Genomic DNA, 17,110 nt, shown 5'->3' with positions numbered 1-17,110 from the left:
TTTATCACTGATCAATCAATTTTAAAATCTAAAATGTCTCTTTTGTTTCATTGAAAGCTCTCTTAAAGAAAACTAGCAAGAGGGCTTTACTATATACATGCATAAAAGAAATTTACAGCATATATAACATTGTTACGCGCATATTAGAGAAGTAAATATACACGAGACTATACCATTTTTCATGTCTTGTTCTTATTCATTTGGACATATTTTTAGAAAGAACTTAAATCTGAGTGATGGTGAAATTGATGAGCATGTGATGTGATCGATAAATAGTGTACCAGTACCACAATATCGTGCTCTCATTGTAAATGTATATATATAAATATTACGGTTTACAAACGAACAAACGATATAACATAAACATTTTTATTCTTATCATTTAAATTTGATGAAAAGGTAAGTTGGTGTATATATCAAAGCAATTGTAAACAATTAGATATAAGATCTTATACTCACACACACCCTATAATGAATCTTCACCACGCATAGGGTCTTATATCTAGCCAGTTTAGGAAAACATTCCTATATTACATTGCTGTTATGCTGTAATCATTCATGAAGTACTCGTATAATAAAACTTGTTTATGATCTAGATGTATAAAATCTTACACGCAATATTGTACCGTTTCTTGGAACATTAAATCGTAATAGTGTACACGCGAATGTTTATCCCACCCGATGACCACATCAAAATTAAGCCTCAACGTTCAAATTAGAAGTAAAATATTGACTAATAAGGACTTCATTTCACACAGTCTCCATGAGCCTCTATGTACTTTGCTGGCTACTGTTCTTCGATAATGTACTAATACCGAGAGTGATCAGCATGCCTCTTCTAGTTTTCATCAAGCCTACTCGAATCAAGCTTATGTGTCATAACTACTTTAAATCAAAAGATTACATAATGACATATATTTTTCTCTCTTCTTCAAAAATAGTGGGGATTCGTGACTCCGTCTCCGACTATGTAAGATGTGTATCGTGAGTTCAAGTGTTTCCTGTCACTGTCAGCTCTAAAGACATGAAGTTGCCTAGCCATAACCCATAAGGTCCATAACCAAAGTTTTTTCTTCCAACCACAACGAAGGTTTATGGTAGTAGCCATAATATTGTTATACGTTTATTTTGTTGAAACATAACAATAACTAAGAGGAGAGAGTTAACACAAGGAAGAATTTGGTCACGCGTGCCAAAGATGAGCGGTTGGGGAAAGACGCGCGTGCTTTTCATCTCTCACGTGTGAATAAGACAAATCAATTTCTTTTTTTCTTCAGTTAATATAAACAAAAGAAGATTTAAGGAATGCGAAAGGAAAAACAAAAAAAAAATACCATAACTCAGTTACATAATTTTTTTTGATTACATTAATTATTATATTTTCTGATTTTCTAAAAAATACCAAATTTTTTTCGTATCTGAATATATTTAACAATATTTCATAACTCAGTTACAGATTTTTTTCATAAGGTAGGATAATTTATAAGTGGTTTTAGTATTTTTCCAAAAAAAAATATATTATTATTTTCCCAATTTTAGGAAAAAAAATTGTATTGCTAAACTTTACTAATCGTTAGTTTTTTTTTGGCTTAATAAGTGTCGTACTTTTGAAAATGCCAAATAAAAAGTAATGTAATTTATTAAAATATAAATTAATCGATGACGCATGACGAGAAGACGCACTATATAACTAACAACCATCCTTGAGCCAAAGCATTAGTGGTGAAGATAAACTACAACAAACAACAACAAAAAACAAAAAAGAGTTCTCAGATATCAATTAGGTTTGTTTGATTCTTGTGCTCAAAGAAACCTTTAAACTTCTCTTTTCGACCAAAGTTTAGATTTTCTTAAATTAAGTTAGAAATGGAGATCAAAGCTGAAACGATACAAAAGTCAAAGTTCAGAAGAATCTGTGTCTTCTGTGGAAGCAGCCAAGGCAAGAAGAGTAGTTACCAAGATGCTGCTGTTGATCTCGGCAACGAACTGGTAATACATATATAACTTTCTTTTACGTACTTATGTTTTTGATTTTCGCTAGTGGGTTTTGAAATAAGATGATGATGTGCTTTTTAATTTAGCTTCATTATGGACTACAAAACTGTAGATTTTGAAGGTTTTTGTTCAACATGTTCACAAGATGTGTAACTTTTTGCAAATGCAGAGCATTTTTGCTTGCTTCTTCGAAACGTGCCAAGTGATAGAACCTTAGATTATACGAGTTTCTGTTTTGTTAAAGGGGTTTGAATCTATGCTTCATGTAGAACTCAGACTATTTTTTTCTACTACCAAATCTAAGCTTCATGTGTAACTCTGTTTTTTTTTGTTCTGCAGGTTTCAAGGAATATTGATCTAGTCTATGGAGGTGGGAGCATCGGATTGATGGGTTTGGTTTCACAAGCTGTTCATGATGGTGGTCGTCATGTTATTGGGTAAACTTTTTTTTATAGTCAAATCAGTTTTTAGTTAAATCTGTTTCTTTCTTTCTTTAATCTCTTCTCTTAACAACTTTGTGAATCTTTTTCACACAAAAGAAAACAGTCTTTTGAGTTTCTGATGGAACACAATTTGTCTTAATAACTTTCTAACAAACCTCTGTTTTTGTCATCTTGTTGTCACTCTACAGAATCATTCCCAAGACCCTCATGCCTAGAGAGGTAAACAAATTTAAAGGTTTTTAATTGTTTATTAATTTTCATCTATAAGTTATCCATATCACCATTCAAACCCCATTTAATCTTCAGTCTTTGCTTCAGTTTTACTCTTCTCTCTATTTATTACCCTTTTTCTTAAGTCTAATGATTATGAGTAGTTTCTCTTTTCTGCCTCCTCTTCTTTCCCGTTTATTCAATTAGGTACCCTAAACTAAAAATATCTTCTTTGTCTGTATTATTTTATTTAGAAAATAAAAAAGGGATATGAAAAGAAAATGATAAAAAAGAGGTAAACTAGATTAGGGTTCTGTAAAAAAAAAAAAGAGATATATAGTATGTAAGAGATTCAAAAATGTAAACAGCCAATATTTTACGATTACTTGCATTGCCATGATTGCTTTTGCCTGTAGAAGAGTCCAAACCTGCTTTTTCCCTTTAACTACTTTTAATTATTACTTCCTTTTATTATATTTTTTTTTGAAAAAAAATATAATTGGTGGATGTGCTCTTTGTTTACAGTTGACTGGTGAAACAGTAGGAGAAGTAAGAGCAGTTGCAGATATGCACCAAAGGAAAGCTGAGATGGCTAAGCACTCTGATGCTTTTATTGCCTTACCAGGTTTTTGTTTTTAAACCCCCTCCACCCAAATTCTCATCATTTTATTTTGCTTTGCTTTTTTTTAATAATATAAACCTCAAATTTGCTTTTCTTTCAAACCAAGTAATGATGTTATCTAAGGAAAAAATTGGTCAAAACTCTAGTGACACATGAGCCTCAAGAACACCAGTTTTAGGCCCTCCAAAAGTAAAATTTATGGGAAATAAAATGCTTAAAAGAGGAATAATTGTTCATGAAAAGAAAAAAGAAGTTTGACTGATTTTGCCAAAGAGAGAAGAGAACAACAAATTGGTAAAACTAAAAAACATGTTAATTGTCTTGGTCAAGCTGCAGTGTGAAAGTTACACTGAAAAGTTTTCTTCTTTTTTTTGTTGGTATGGAAATTTTTTAAAATAATTAAAAGTTTCTACAGTCTAAGATAAAGGGCCTTGACCCATCAACATCTGGCACTTAAAATTAGACTCTTTATTTTTTTTCTCTCTTTACTCTGTTTATTGCTCTGCTTTTAACTTAGGAGTACTATCCATAGAGCTTGTATAGTCTTACTGTGACCAAAGTTTTCTTCTTACCTATTTCAAGGTAAGAGACAAAACCTGAAACAGTCCCATAAATAGCATATTTTTGCCCACACTGAATCTGAAATCATTATGGAAAGTCAAATTCTTTCAAAGATCTTGCTTTTGCAATCATATTCTTACCAATGTACTACAAAACTTGTAACAGAGAGGAGAGAAGACTCTATTATTTTGGTTTGTCTTGTACATGTGTTGAATTGACCATATCAAATTAAATAATTAATGTTTTGTATTTTTTTTCTTTAACCAAACCAATATACTAAAAGTTTTGCATGAACATTGTAGGTGGTTATGGAACACTTGAAGAGTTGCTTGAAGTCATAACTTGGGCTCAGCTTGGTATCCATGACAAGCCGGTAAAATAAAGAAATAAATAAACCCTCTCAGATTTTTATAAACGAGGTTTGAGATATTCAAGATTAATAGCAATTTTTTTCTGCAGGTGGGTTTGCTCAATGTTGATGGATACTACAACTCTCTGCTCTCATTCATTGACAAAGCCGTCGAAGAAGGATTCATTAGCCCGACTGCTCGTGAGATCATCGTCTCTGCACCTACTGCTAAAGAGCTGGTGAAAATGCTAGAGGTAATTATTAAAGAAAACTGAAGATATATATATATATATATATATTGATCATTGTAATTTTCTGAATATCTTCATAATCTCATAAAGTGTTTGTTGTTTTGTAGGAGTATGCACCTTGCCATGAAAGTGTTGCAACTAAGCTTTGTTGGGAGATGGAACGGATTGGCTACTCTTCTGAAGAGTGATTAAGATCAAGTTTATCTATATTTAAAAAAAAATCGACTTGAATATTTTCATATATATAGATATGAAAATTGTCGGAGAGTTTCACGATTTTAATCTTACTATAAAAGGAAGGAATAGGTTATGATTAGTTTCCACTACGGAGGAAGTTCTTATTTTATGTAAATTATTATTAGTAAGTCTTTTTAACTCCAAGCCAAATGTTTTTTTCTTTTTCTTTTTAAATTCTGTAAGTGCTCAAACTCTTTCCTTTGTAACCAAAACAATTCACACTTTCGTGTCGTCTCATACATTATCTATCTCCTCACAGGATATCAATACCGACAAACATATACTATTATGTATAGTCAATACTCAATGCCAGAGATTGTCTCTTTACCAAAAAAAAACAACAGAAAAAACAAACGAAAACAACAAAAAAAATCTACAAAAGCTTTATCTAAAAGGAAATCTAAAATTGTTGTCATAGAAAAAGAGAAAAAAAAAAAAGGAAATCTAAAAAAGCAACCATCTTTTCTTTATAATTCAGATTGCATGATAAAATATTTTCATTTTAATTTTACTATATTTGGAATGTTTAAAAAAACTTTGAGTGTGTGTGTTTTTTGGGTAGCCAATGCAATACTAATTCAAATATAAACTTTAATACTCAGAAAAATTTAAAACGTTTATTTATAGAGATATAGTGGCTTTTAATAAACCATAAAACCAATATATAAGTATGTTTGTACTTAAGTAAAAAATTGTGTCCGTTTTAGTTAAATAAGGCTATGCTTAGTAAAATGATTAAAAGAACATGTTATCGAACAAAATACAACAAATCTGCATCAGAAATAACCTACGCACAACCGAGTGTTTTTTTTTGATAAAATTAGTTAACGTGAGATCATAGATCATGTCTCAAAATTTTAAATAAAATTATGGATAACTTTACCTATAAAGAGTCAAACATTTACCTAATTTATGAAAAAATGTAAAATTAGACGTCAACATCTTTCAAATAGACGTTAAAAAGATTAATCAATCAAAACCGACACTAATACTATGTTTTTATTCTTGTTAAAAGTTAATAATTTTTAAAACAATCAACAACGTCGGTTACTGTGTTTAATGGATTTTAAATTTAACACTAAAAGTAGTAAAAGTTGTATATATTTGTCAAATATTTAAAATTTTTAAATATAAAGTTTAAGAGCAATAATAGCAATTTTTTGTGGTGAATTTGATTAAAAAAAAAAAAAACACATCACATTTTGTTGTTTTCTTATATATTGGCCAAGTCGCAAACGTCATTTTCAGGTTGCAGTTGCTTGGTGGGAACTGTTCAAAGCTCGCCTTTAGCTGCTTTATGATGAACGTAAGCCGGCCGGCGATTCACCCGGTGGATGTTCTTCCGATGGCTCCAACTACCGGAGCGATCGATAGACCACCAGTGAGGATGAAAGATGTGCAGGGCATGCCCGGAACCACCGGCGGTCTCATCCTCCGTCTCTCTCAATTCATCCCTGCTCTCATCTCCGTCTCCGTCATGGTCACCACCTCCGACTTCCGCTCCGCCACCGCCTTCTGGTAATCCAAAACTGACTCTCGAACCTAGGATTTTAGTGAATTCGATGATTTTAAGATTCTGTAAACTTTTAGGGTCCTTGGAATCAAATTTGTTTGATGTTGGCTTGGAATTAGGGTTTTGATATGAAATTAGACTTGTTGGTTTTGAGAATTTTGGAATTAGTTTGAGCAAGTTTGGTTTTTAGACAATATGAATCTGACAATCTCTTATGATATGTGACAGTTGCTTGGTTCTTGCGGTTAGCTTGCAAAGCCTGTGGAGCTTGTCTCTTTTTATTGTTGATGCTTATGCTCTTCTGGTGAGGAGAAGCCTTCGAAACCACTATGCTGTTCAATGTTTTACAATCGGAGATGGAGTAAAAGACCTATACAAAAATCAATCTCTTGTTTGATGTTTTAATTAGTTTACTAAGAGGTATTGCCAGTGACTGTTTTTTTTTTTTTTTTTGCCATCTCTCGTTTGTTTGCAGGTCACATCAACCCTTACGTTTGCAGCTGCATCTGCTTCTGCTGGCATAACTGTACTCATCAACGATCTTGGACAATGTAACGTGAATCATTGTACAAGGTTCGAGACCGCCACAGCAATGGCCTTCATCAGCTGGTTTGCTGTGTCTCCTTCCTTTATTCTCAACTTCTGGTCCTTAGCCACCCACTAAAATATAGCACACAGGATAAGTTCAGAGAAATCCATCTTCCTAGTATAATGTAAATAAAGGGTGGAGTATAATGTTTTGAAACAGATATTTTTACATTGGAAAATTATAGTAGTTGGTCTTATCGGTTGAGCAAAGTTATGACATTTTTTCCATGAGTCATCTAGTTTATATCAACAAGATAGTGATCTATGTGGAATCTTGAGGCAATATGAGTTAGGAGGAGAAGGAGAGTGAGTGGTTGGGTTTGGCTGTTTTAGGTGAATAGATGATGTTGAAACGTAACTTATTTGTAGATTCCAACTTCCAAGTTAGATAAGGATGATGCATAATGATATGGAGTGGTATGATTTGCTAATTTTGTGTGTGTTTTCGTATTGAGTTGAGAGGAAGTGTAGCAACTTAAACTTCTCCATAGTGTCAGGAGTCCGACGTTGAGTAACCAACAGGAAAGTTAGATATATGATGAAATCAATCAGGTTTCAGTAACGCAAATCGTCTTGTTTTATAGTTTTCATTTCATTTCCAAAAAGTAAAGAATTGATGGGTGTGATGGAATGGAGTTTGACCAATTCGTTTAACGAAAATAATATAAAACGGTATTTTAAAATGATACGTAATGAAATCAATATTTTCATTTGATGGTTACTATGAATCTACGAATGACAATACTTGACTAGAATTTTCACCTCTGACCATGTTTTGCTAGCGTGACAGACCCACTAGTCTCTTGTGAATCATATAAATTAATGTAAAGACCGGTTCAATGAAGGAAACAGAAAGATTTGTGATGCAATCCATCCGCAATAAAACGACCACAAGGAGAAATCAGTCAAAGAAATCTAAAAGCTTTTATGATACTCAACTATGGTATAGTTTCTGGTTTCCGTTATAACAAAACACCTTTAAATCAAACCGTTATATCTGTGCTCTCACGGGGAAGAACACAACACAGGCGAGGCTAAACTCAATGATGTACAAGTGCAAACCTTCTTCAAAAACTAAAAGTGCAGCTCTTCGCCTATCTAGTTAGTATTCATTAACATGAGGATCAAAATAAACATTTGGAGTTACAACATGAATTCAGTGAAAGGACCTGAGAGCTAAATTTCAAAAGTTGATTTATCAATACAAGGTTATAAGGTTGGTGTTGTTGTATAGTACTGCTGCTTTGGAAAACTATTCCAGGAAAGAGCCTATGAAACGTCTATGACAATCCAGTATTTTTCTTACCAGTGGCTTATCATGAAGATTATTCTAACGGGGTGCCTGTCGTGAGCGACACTTTAACCGGGAAGCTTCAAGCTCTTGTTTTAATGTCTCTATCTGAATGAGCAATGCCGCATTATCCTACACAAGAGACAGTGAACTAATAAGCCATGAACATTCAACGTAAGACAATACTAAAAGAACTGAGTGGGGAATGTCACCTTTTGTAATGACTCCAGCTTTTGATTACCGTTTCCATTCCCAGATGACTCTTTGATCTGTAGGAAAACAAGAGAACGCTCAAAATCAATAGAAAACTACCCTCGGAGACTTAGAGGTAGTGCTATGCGCTGATGATTCTTGATTAACGGTTTTTAAACATATAAATGCACAAACGGCGAAAGCAATCTACGTAGAGAAGACACAGCTGTACATTCCCACAGCAGATGCAATTATTGAGAATTACAAGGCAACCACATCCACTAGTGACAGTCTTGTTCAGTGTCACAACAAATACATTCGGAAAAAAAAAGAAACATTTCTACAAGGAGGAGCTTAGAAAAATACCATGGCGAGCTCTGTTGTACATTTAGAAGCTTTCTCAGCTTCCTTATCAAACATTCTCCTCCTCCAGTCTGCAGATTCATCTAGGCCTGCGCATTCGGTTAACCATTCGGTTTTGGTTCGGTTGTATTCAGTTTCGGTTATTTTGGATATAGTAATACAGTAACCATTTGGATATTTTTGAAATTTTGGTTCGGTTCGGTTCGGTTTCTTTCGGTTCGGTTTCGGTTTGGTTATTTAAATAAATAACCATAACTCACATAAATTATATTAACATTAACCAAATAAACTAAATATAACCAAAACTAACCGAATATAACCAAAATTAACCAAATATACAATAACAAAAATACAAAAAAGGGAAAAATATGGATTCAATTTTACAAAATAGTATTTAACTTTGTAAATTCAAAATAATAACATTTACATATATTGATTATTTAAAATATTTAATTGTTTTGAATCTAGAAATAATTTATATTTTAAGTTTATTTTATAGTTTTGCATAGTATTAAGTATATAATATTTGATATCTTCTAAGTTTTCGGATATTTCGGTTAACCATTTAATTGTCGGTTCGGTTCGGTTCGGTTTCGGTTAGTTTGGATATAGATTTTTACTAACCATTCGGGTATTTGAAGAATTTCGGTTCGGTTCGGTTTGGTTTTTTTCGGTTCGGTTTCGGTCGGTTATTTGGTTATCGGTTATTTTGCCCAGCCCTAGATTCATCCATTGCTTCTCTATTAGCCAAATCAAACTGTTTCCTACACCAATTGTAAAAAATCTCAAATCATACACATTTTACTTGAATGATTCTAACACTAACCATAAAATCCCTAATTCCATAAAACGAAGCTGAGATAGATAACGAAAAGTCTCTATTCAAATAAAAGTTGGAAAAATCCAAAGCTACTGAAATTAAAGACCCATCCAGAAAAACCAATACTTCAAATCAACACTACACGAAACACACAGACCTTGCAATGATTTAAACTGAATCAATCGTTTTTTCACAAACCTTAAGCGTTCAGTGTCATCTGAAGACAGAGTATAATCGATAGTCCAAAGCCTCAAGTAAACAGCGATACCAAGAACAAGAGGTAGAACCAAACCCACCAGTATCGTCTTCCTCTCAGATCCTCCCGCCATTCTAGAACATCCACGACGACCTTGCCCCCAAAACCAAGAAGCCTCTCTTCTCTCTGACTCTCCCAGCAAAAGAGTCAACGATTTGCTTTTTCAGTGAAAGGTTCAATCAAACTAAACCGAACATAACCGGATTAGTGAAAGCTTCCTTAGATTATAAAAAGCAAGCCCAATAGAGGCCCGAATGCGAATAAGGCTAAAATCGTAAATTCCTTTTTTCCGTGAACCCTAATTTTTAACCTCCTTCAAAAACCTTAGGATCGTCATCTCGAAGCGCCTCCTCGTTTCGGGACTCGGATCGTAAAAAGAAACCCTAGGAAAAAAACCCGAGAAAGCCAAAAAAAAAAACACCGAACCATGCCGCCGAAGTTGGATCCGAGTCAGATCGTTGACGTATACGTCCGCGTAACCGGAGGAGAAGTCGGAGCAGCGAGTTCTCTAGCTCCCAAAATCGGTCCACTAGGTCTCGCACCAAAGAAGATCGGAGAAGACATCGCCAAAGAAACCGCCAAAGAATGGAAAGGACTACGTGTAACAGTCAAGCTAACTGTGCAGAACCGTCAGGCTAAGGTCACAGTGGTTCCATCGGCAGCTGCACTCGTCATCAAGGCGTTGAAAGAGCCGGAGAGAGATAGGAAGAAGGTGAAGAACATTAAGCATAACGGGAACATATCGTTTGAAGATGTGATTGAGATCGCGAGGATCATGAGGCCTAGATCTATTGCTAAAGAGCTGAGTGGTACAGTGAGAGAGATCTTGGGGACTTGTGTGTCTGTTGGGTGTACTGTGGATGGTAAAGATCCGAAGGACATTCAACAGGAGATTCAAGAAGGTGAAGTTGAAGTTCCTGAGAATTGAAGATGGTTAATGGTTCGTTTGTTTCTTTTTTACTTCTTCTGCTCCTTCTTCCATTTGAGCTTTTATGTTTTAGAGAACAACAACGACGACTCAACTCAGTTTTGGATTGTTATTGCAACTTTTTTTTTTTTTTTTTATCTATCCAGTCCCAATCTTTATGCTATTTTCCAGTTTTATACGAAATGCGTTAGGGATGAGTATGAACTTAGCTTTTGTTAGTTAAGAGTAGAGAAATGTTTTAGGATTAGAAATGAGAAAGAACAATGGCAATGCTTGTGTGTTCGTCTCTCTTAAATTGGGATTCAATATACACATTGTTTAGAGTAGATGGAGATAATGGATAAGTGAAGTAGTGGTCTTTCTCAATGCACAAAAACTCAATGATGAAAACATTTTTCACTCGATTGATTAAAGGAATCACACGCAAATAGAAGTAGAAAACAGGAAGAAGTAAAGATACAAGTGGAAATGAGGGCATATTGTAAAAAAAAAACCATGAGCCCGATTTCTACATTGTTGTTGTTTGTGGCTAAGTTCAAACGTTGGCTGCACTTCTGAAGGAACCGAGGGACTTGGAACCTGATGCCCTTAGAACGAATTGGTGGTAGAATGCAGCAATCGCAGCCCCAATGAATGGTCCTACCCAGAATATCCACTGTAATTTACATAGACCAGAAAGAAACAAACAACATTTCATTATTTTTCCGTCAAACCAATAGAAACATAATTTGATTAAGATAGGAGTTGAACATACGTGGTCATCCCATGGCTTGCTCTCGTTAAAGATTACGGCAGCTCCGAAACTCCTGGCCGGGTTAATGCCTGTTCCGGTGATGGGAATAGTTGCCAAATGTACCATAAACACCGCAAACCCAATCGGAAGTGGCGCCAATACCTTTTTTTCAAGAAGTAACTCAAAGTATTAATTAACCATATCATGTTAAAGTTTACTAGTACTTGATAGTATATGAAGAGATTAATACTAACGGGAACGTGTGAGTCTCTAGCGTTTCGTTTGGGATCAGTAGCGGAGAATACTGTGTATACAAGGACGAATGTTCCAATGATCTCTGCTGCGAGTCCAGTGCCTGTGCTGTAGCCGTCGGCTAGAGAGTTAGCTCCTCCACCGTAACGAACGTAGTAAGCGCTTTGAAACGCCTTCACAAACCCAACTCCACAAATAGCACCCAAACACTGAGCCACCATGTAAAGCACCGCTCTAATCAGCGACACCTTCCGGGCCAAGAACAATCCGAACGTCACCGCCGGGTTAATGTGACCACCTTCATAAACGTTATGGGGTCAATATCAAATAAACAAGAACGCAAAAGGATACGTTTATAAATGTCATCATTTTAAAAATAACTGAACCGGTCCAGTTTGATATATGATACCTGAGATACCGGCGGTGCAGTAAACAAGAATGAAGATCATGCCACCAAAAGCCCAAGCGATGCCTAGGATTCCGACACCTCCGCAGTCAACTCCACCGGCGGTTGTGTCTGACTGAATCTTGTAACCGATGACAGTCAAAACGGTGACGTACAAGAAGAGGAGAGTAGCTACGAACTCAGCGATGACGGCTCTGTATAAAGACCACTTGGTAAGCTCATCCGCGTCGAAAAACGGAGTAGGCGGCGGATCTTCGTAGTCCCTTGCCTGATATCCCTCGGCTCCTTCGACGCCTTTAGCCATAATAAGTTAATGGATGATGCTTCTAGAGTTTCTTAGCTAAGAGAAGTGTTTTGATTGTTGTTGTTTGTTGTTGGACTTGTGGTTGTGAGAGATGAAGTGCAAAGGCTCTTTATATAGAGAGTGTGAGCTCTTCTTGATTTGTGATACTGTTTATGTGACACTTTTGATTTGATGTTACAACAACAATAATGTTTTTTTTTTCTTTTTTAAAGACAATAATGTTTTGTTTTTGTAACGATTACATATGTTTGTGAATATATAAGTACAGGAAAAAAAAAAATTAGATGCAAAGAGGAATCATTTTCTTTTCTTTTTCTTTTATTTACACTAATTTTTATATTCTTTCTAGATTTCTTTTAACTACATAGTAAGTTAGTAGTGTCATATTTCTTGAATTAATATGGTAGTAATCTTATTTAATCATCAAATTCACGTCAAGTAAGTTGTAAACCAATCTGAGTGGGATGTAAGTAAACTTTGAAGTAAAAACTATATTTAGTTATTTTACATTTACATGAAAACATTAAACGAAGAAATACTATTACTATTTCCAAATAACTCAATTATTGCTATTTGCTACTGACTTACTGGAGATATCAACATCCCAAATTCACGTCACTAAATTTTGTTAGGCATCACCCCAAAAATTTGACCGTTGACAAACAACCAAAAAACCAATAAAACGTGAGCAAACTATACAAGTGAACAGATATAAACAATGATAAATCAGAAATACATTTATGTTTACATACATACATTACCTTATCTACAAGCTTTTACCCACATGCATATGTACTTTTAAAAAAGCTTTTGGCAAATATTGAGATTATATCATTTTGTAAAGTATTTGTCACGATCGTGTAAAAAAACTCGTGTGTTTCCTGCCGTTTCGAGCACATGCTGGATCATTCTTGCATCTTTTCCATGATAGTTAGGTAGAAGAACATCAAATTAAAGCGAATCATATTTTGTTATAGAGAAATGAAATTATATTTTTGAGTCATTTTATATGAGTGATCTTAAAGAACCACGAAAAGGTTTATTCAGTGTATAAATTTATCAGAATTCAGAGTAAATTAGCACATTTTTTCCATAAAGAATATTATACGTAACCATTTATTTTACAAACGAAAGCGACAAATACAAATATTAAGCTGAGGTTGGAACTCTAATTATGATTAGAGTCTAATCCAATGAGAGCAGAGGAATATTGCTAAAACGATAAGGATATTGTGATGTGGCAAAACATTGGCCACGAACACAACACTACACACCACATTCCTTTTGTCTGTATGTATACACTTTTGTTTTTCTAATTTAGTTTAATTTTGTATACATAATAGTGAGTGGGATACATACGTAAGAAAATTGCTTTTGGAATTTGCACAACGTGGCGTTAGAGGAGTGGTTGGGTGGAGAACCGACGGCTGTACTGAGTTGGACTTAGTCTGTATGGACGGTGCCGATCCAATTGTCGGAGCTATCTCTATTGGGGCGGTTTCTCTGCGGTCTAGTGGACCCGAGTTTCATCATATTTTCGACCTATTTAGTGGAAACAGAACCCGTGAAGTGACGCCGTTTCTTTTATCCTGTCCATGTGATAGTTATGTTAGAAATATAATGGTAAGGTACTGCTGAAAATACTTTTATTCTTTCTTTTTTTCTTCCATCTTATTATAGATCTTATAGGTAACACCGAGTCTATGAGTTAAATAAATTGATTAAGCGGTTACCAATCACAAACAAGAAAAATAAATAGTAGTGGCCTAGTGTAGTAATTAACAATTTCATTTTGATGTAATACTTACTTTTTACAATTAGTAAATACATGAAATCTAGTTTTCATAAATATAGTTTATGTAATACTCTTCACTATTTATAAAGAGTATGATAGTTTATTTAGTCCCGTAAATCTTTTATTTTGATGTTAGTGTTACTATTCAAAAACATGAGGTCCTTGAAGAGAGTTTGTATACGAGGTTTAAAGTAGCAATTAAAAAGATGGTGGAATCGACATAATTAGATTTTTTTTCCAACCATTGATAAATCTAGCTATCTGAAAATTTTCAACATGTATATATATATAACGTTATCGCATATTATAGCCGAATGTTCTTTAAAAAAAACTAATTTCAAGTATGCCCAAATAGATAAGATTCATACAATTATATTTTTTAATGTGTAAAAAGAGTGACAGTCTATATTATTCTAGGGAGAGGACAAGGCTCATGACATATGGACAAGAGAAAGAAAATATAGAAGCATATAGTATGTTAGGGTCGGTCCAAATGAAAACTACGTTTAGGTATGGGGCGGCGAGGCTAAGTTAATTTAACCATAATACTCCATTATCTACCATAATAATTTTAGAATTAAAAAGGTCGCTCTTCTTATTGATAGCTCCACAATCATTCTTTTTAAAATAATCCATTTCTCAAAATATGTTCAGCTTTTAGTTTAAAGAATTGCAAAGTTAATTAATTGAAACCACAAATAAATGTGAGTTCTAATTTCCTCACAAAGACAGTAACTATATTAACCATGATCAGTTGGTTTTTACTGTAATAACTACATGGATATGAAAATTTTGCTTTTAAAAAAAACTAATAGTGGAGCAAGAATATATTACGCCAATATCAATTTCTATTAATAATGAAGCAATGATTAGATTGGTTTAGATTATATATATATATATATATATATATATATATATTATCATCACAGCTAGCTATGTAATTAATTAGTGAAAAGCAAAACGTCCACAAAAAAATAATCATAATCGTCGCAGACAATTCTATATTCATTTTCATCGAAACGGATAATAAGAACAACCATAAAGCTACCAAAAGTAATTCATTATTGTAATCTTATCAAAATAATAATACGTAATACGAATTATTCACCATGGACAAGCAAAATTAATAAGAGCACACACTAGCTAGGAACTAAACTCTCTAGTCTCTATATAAACAACCTTCCTTTCATCTCTTCACAATCACATAACAAAAACCACAAGACACACTTTTCATAACAAAAAAGTAAAGAAATGGCGAAAGACGTGGAAGGACCTGAGGGATTTCAATCTAGGGACTACGAAGATCCGCCGCCAACTCCGTTTTTCGACGCCGAGGAGCTTACCAAGTGGTCTTTGTACAGAGCCGTCATAGCCGAGTTCGTAGCTACTCTCCTCTTCTTGTACGTCACTGTTTTGACTGTCATCGGCTACAAGATTCAGTCCGACACAACCGCTGGTGGAGTTGACTGTGGAGGTGTCGGAATCCTCGGCATCGCATGGGCTTTTGGTGGCATGATCTTCATTCTTGTCTACTGCACCGCCGGTATCTCAGGTATCATTTATCAAACCGGACCGGTTCACTTATTTTAAAATTGTGACATTTTTAAACGTATCCTTTTGGTTTCTTGTATATTTGATATTAACCTCAAAACGTTTTTGAAGGTGGTCACATTAACCCGGCGGTAACTTTCGGATTGTTCTTGGCCCGGAAGGTATCGTTGATTAGGGCGGTTCTTTACATGGTGGCTCAGTGTTTGGGTGCTATTTGTGGAGTTGGGTTCGTCAAGGCCTTTCAAAGCTCTTACTACGTTCGTTACGGTGGAGGAGCTAACTCTCTAGCCGACGGCTACAACACAGGAACCGGACTCGCCGCGGAAATCATCGGAACATTCGTCCTCGTCTACACAGTGTTCTCCGCAACTGATCCCAAACGAAACGCTAGAGACTCCCACGTTCCCGTTAGTATTAATCTCTTCATATAATCAATTAGTAAAAATTTAACATGATATGGTTACTTAATACTTTGTGTTACTTTTGCAAAAAAAGGTATTGGCACCACTTCCAATTGGATTTGCGGTGTTCATGGTACATTTGGCCACTATTCCCATCACCGGAACAGGGATTAACCCGGCCAGGAGTTTTGGAGCCGCTGTAATCTTTAACGAAAGCAAGCCATGGGATGACCACGTATGTTCCTACTCCTATGATCTATTCAAATTATGTTTCTATTGGTTTTATGGAAATAACAATATATTTTGTTGGGCTATATAATTACAGTGGATATTCTGGGTGGGGCCATTCATTGGAGCTGCGATTGCTGCGTTCTACCACCAATTCGTCCTAAGGGCATCAGGTTCCAAGTCCCTCGGATCCTTCAGAAGTGCGGCCAACGTTTGATTTTAGCCACAAAAACAACAATCATGATAACAACAATTATAAAATGGTTGTGTTATTATGTATGTACAAAAAAATTGGCAACTTTGCTTTTCAAAAATATGCCCTGTTTTTCTTCTTGTTTATTATCTGTTTAAAATTGTGGTGTAATGCTTTGATATGTGCCAATGCCAATGTTTGTGAACTCGGGAAAACAATTAATGAAAACCAAATTGTTTTGCCTCTTTTCTTGCTTCATGTCAATATTTTTAATTTTAGTGATGAAATGTGTCACACATACTAAAAATTCCAGATGTTTACCTAAAAGCTTATTTACATTATAGGTTCTTAACATTTACACCAAAAAAATAAGAAACATTAGTAGTTAGTTGGTTTTTAAAAGTAGTGTTCAGCTTTTCTTCAAAAAAAGTACAAGAAACATATGTTCCTCTTTCTAAAAGGCGCACACTCGCCAGCTCATTCTGAACTCTTTAGTTGTGTTTTCTGTTCGGCACTTTGTTGTCGACTTGTCGCCCTCGCCTAGTTATATTAGCAAACTCTAAACCACAAGTCAATTGGTAAAATCGTCGTCTCAAATTCAAAATTAGTCTACATCATAAATTAAATT

At 34.7% G+C, this 17,110-nt stretch overlaps 6 protein-coding genes across 6 annotated transcripts; 4 read left to right on the top strand and 2 right to left on the bottom strand.

The window, feature by feature from the left end:
• Positions 1–1,654: 1,654 nt before the first annotated feature.
• On the top strand, positions 1,655–4,891 carry LOC104782143 (cytokinin riboside 5'-monophosphate phosphoribohydrolase LOG3). The gene is made up of 7 exons (XM_010506996.2): positions 1,655–1,989; positions 2,335–2,432; positions 2,627–2,657; positions 3,174–3,273; positions 4,134–4,204; positions 4,291–4,434; positions 4,539–4,891. Exons 1-7 carry the CDS (start codon positions 1,867–1,869, stop codon positions 4,617–4,619), a joined length of 648 nt encoding a protein of 215 aa, XP_010505298.1. The 5' UTR covers positions 1,655–1,866; the 3' UTR covers positions 4,620–4,891.
• Positions 4,892–5,828: 937 nt separating this feature from the next.
• LOC104782142 (CASP-like protein 5A1) lies at positions 5,829–6,979 on the top strand. Its single transcript, XM_010506995.3, has 3 exons — positions 5,829–6,186; positions 6,410–6,542; positions 6,657–6,979. Exons 1-3 carry the CDS (start codon positions 5,966–5,968, stop codon positions 6,843–6,845), a joined length of 543 nt encoding a protein of 180 aa, XP_010505297.1. The 5' UTR covers positions 5,829–5,965; the 3' UTR covers positions 6,846–6,979.
• Positions 6,980–7,905: 926 nt separating this feature from the next.
• LOC104782140 (uncharacterized) lies at positions 7,906–9,764 on the bottom strand. The gene is made up of 5 exons (XM_087511668.1): positions 9,634–9,764; positions 9,346–9,379; positions 8,619–8,699; positions 8,273–8,329; positions 7,906–8,192 (listed from the first exon to the last, which is right to left on the bottom strand). Exons 1-5 carry the CDS (start codon positions 9,762–9,764, stop codon positions 8,100–8,102), a joined length of 396 nt encoding a protein of 131 aa, XP_087367794.1. The 3' UTR covers positions 7,906–8,099.
• Positions 9,765–9,889: 125 nt separating this feature from the next.
• LOC104782141 (large ribosomal subunit protein uL11y) lies at positions 9,890–10,782 on the top strand. The gene has a single exon (XM_010506994.3). It carries the CDS (start codon positions 10,119–10,121, stop codon positions 10,617–10,619), a length of 501 nt encoding a protein of 166 aa, XP_010505296.1. The 5' UTR covers positions 9,890–10,118; the 3' UTR covers positions 10,620–10,782.
• Positions 10,783–11,000: 218 nt separating this feature from the next.
• On the bottom strand, positions 11,001–12,539 carry LOC104782139 (aquaporin PIP2-2). Its single transcript, XM_010506992.3, has 4 exons — positions 12,014–12,539; positions 11,607–11,902; positions 11,374–11,514; positions 11,001–11,274 (listed from the first exon to the last, which is right to left on the bottom strand). The coding sequence occupies exons 1-4, from the start codon at positions 12,312–12,314 to the stop codon at positions 11,155–11,157; spliced, it is 858 nt and encodes a 285-aa protein (XP_010505294.1). The 5' UTR covers positions 12,315–12,539; the 3' UTR covers positions 11,001–11,154.
• A 2,616-nt stretch (positions 12,540–15,155) lies between these two features.
• Positions 15,156–16,727, top strand: LOC104782138 (aquaporin PIP2-2). The gene is made up of 4 exons (XM_010506991.3): positions 15,156–15,661; positions 15,772–16,067; positions 16,156–16,296; positions 16,387–16,727. Exons 1-4 carry the CDS (start codon positions 15,361–15,363, stop codon positions 16,504–16,506), a joined length of 858 nt encoding a protein of 285 aa, XP_010505293.1. The 5' UTR covers positions 15,156–15,360; the 3' UTR covers positions 16,507–16,727.
• The last annotated feature ends 383 nt before the right edge of the window (positions 16,728–17,110 follow it).

This window comes from Camelina sativa, chromosome 4, assembly GCF_030686135.1.
Source record: "Camelina sativa cultivar CO46 ecotype springtype chromosome 4, ASM3068613v1".
Classification (NCBI taxonomy): Eukaryota; Viridiplantae; Streptophyta; class Magnoliopsida; order Brassicales; family Brassicaceae; genus Camelina; species Camelina sativa.
The sequence above is the reverse complement of the archived record's forward strand: the minus strand, read 5'-3'. Positions and strand labels throughout refer to the sequence as shown.

Coding starts and splice junctions, on each gene's coding strand:
- LOC104782140 (XM_087511668.1), bottom strand. CDS start 9,764: ATGGCGGGAGGATCTGAGAGGAAGACGATACTGGTGGGTTTGGTTCTA. Junction 8,700..9,345: donor TGGCTAATAGAGAAGCAATG/GATGAATCTAGG, acceptor TGCGCAGGCCTA/GATGAATCTGCAGACTGGAG. Junction 8,330..8,618: donor GTACAACAGAGCTCGCCATG/GTATTTTTCTAA, acceptor GTTTTCCTACAG/ATCAAAGAGTCATCTGGGAA.
- LOC104782143 (XM_010506996.2), top strand. CDS start 1,867: ATGGAGATCAAAGCTGAAACGATACAAAAGTCAAAGTTCAGAAGAATC. Junction 2,658..3,173: donor AGACCCTCATGCCTAGAGAG/GTAAACAAATTT, acceptor CTTTGTTTACAG/TTGACTGGTGAAACAGTAGG. Junction 4,205..4,290: donor TTGGTATCCATGACAAGCCG/GTAAAATAAAGA, acceptor TTTTTTCTGCAG/GTGGGTTTGCTCAATGTTGA.
- LOC104782141 (XM_010506994.3), top strand. CDS start 10,119: ATGCCGCCGAAGTTGGATCCGAGTCAGATCGTTGACGTATACGTCCGC.
- LOC104782138 (XM_010506991.3), top strand. CDS start 15,361: ATGGCGAAAGACGTGGAAGGACCTGAGGGATTTCAATCTAGGGACTAC. Junction 15,662..15,771: donor CTGCACCGCCGGTATCTCAG/GTATCATTTATC, acceptor ACGTTTTTGAAG/GTGGTCACATTAACCCGGCG. Junction 16,068..16,155: donor CTAGAGACTCCCACGTTCCC/GTTAGTATTAAT, acceptor TTGCAAAAAAAG/GTATTGGCACCACTTCCAAT.
- LOC104782142 (XM_010506995.3), top strand. CDS start 5,966: ATGATGAACGTAAGCCGGCCGGCGATTCACCCGGTGGATGTTCTTCCG. Junction 6,187..6,409: donor CGCTCCGCCACCGCCTTCTG/GTAATCCAAAAC, acceptor GATATGTGACAG/TTGCTTGGTTCTTGCGGTTA. Junction 6,543..6,656: donor GTTTTACAATCGGAGATGGA/GTAAAAGACCTA, acceptor GTTTGTTTGCAG/GTCACATCAACCCTTACGTT.
- LOC104782139 (XM_010506992.3), bottom strand. CDS start 12,314: ATGGCTAAAGGCGTCGAAGGAGCCGAGGGATATCAGGCAAGGGACTAC. Junction 11,515..11,606: donor CTAGAGACTCACACGTTCCC/GTTAGTATTAAT, acceptor CTTGAAAAAAAG/GTATTGGCGCCACTTCCGAT. Junction 11,275..11,373: donor GCAAGCCATGGGATGACCAC/GTATGTTCAACT, acceptor TGTAAATTACAG/TGGATATTCTGGGTAGGACC.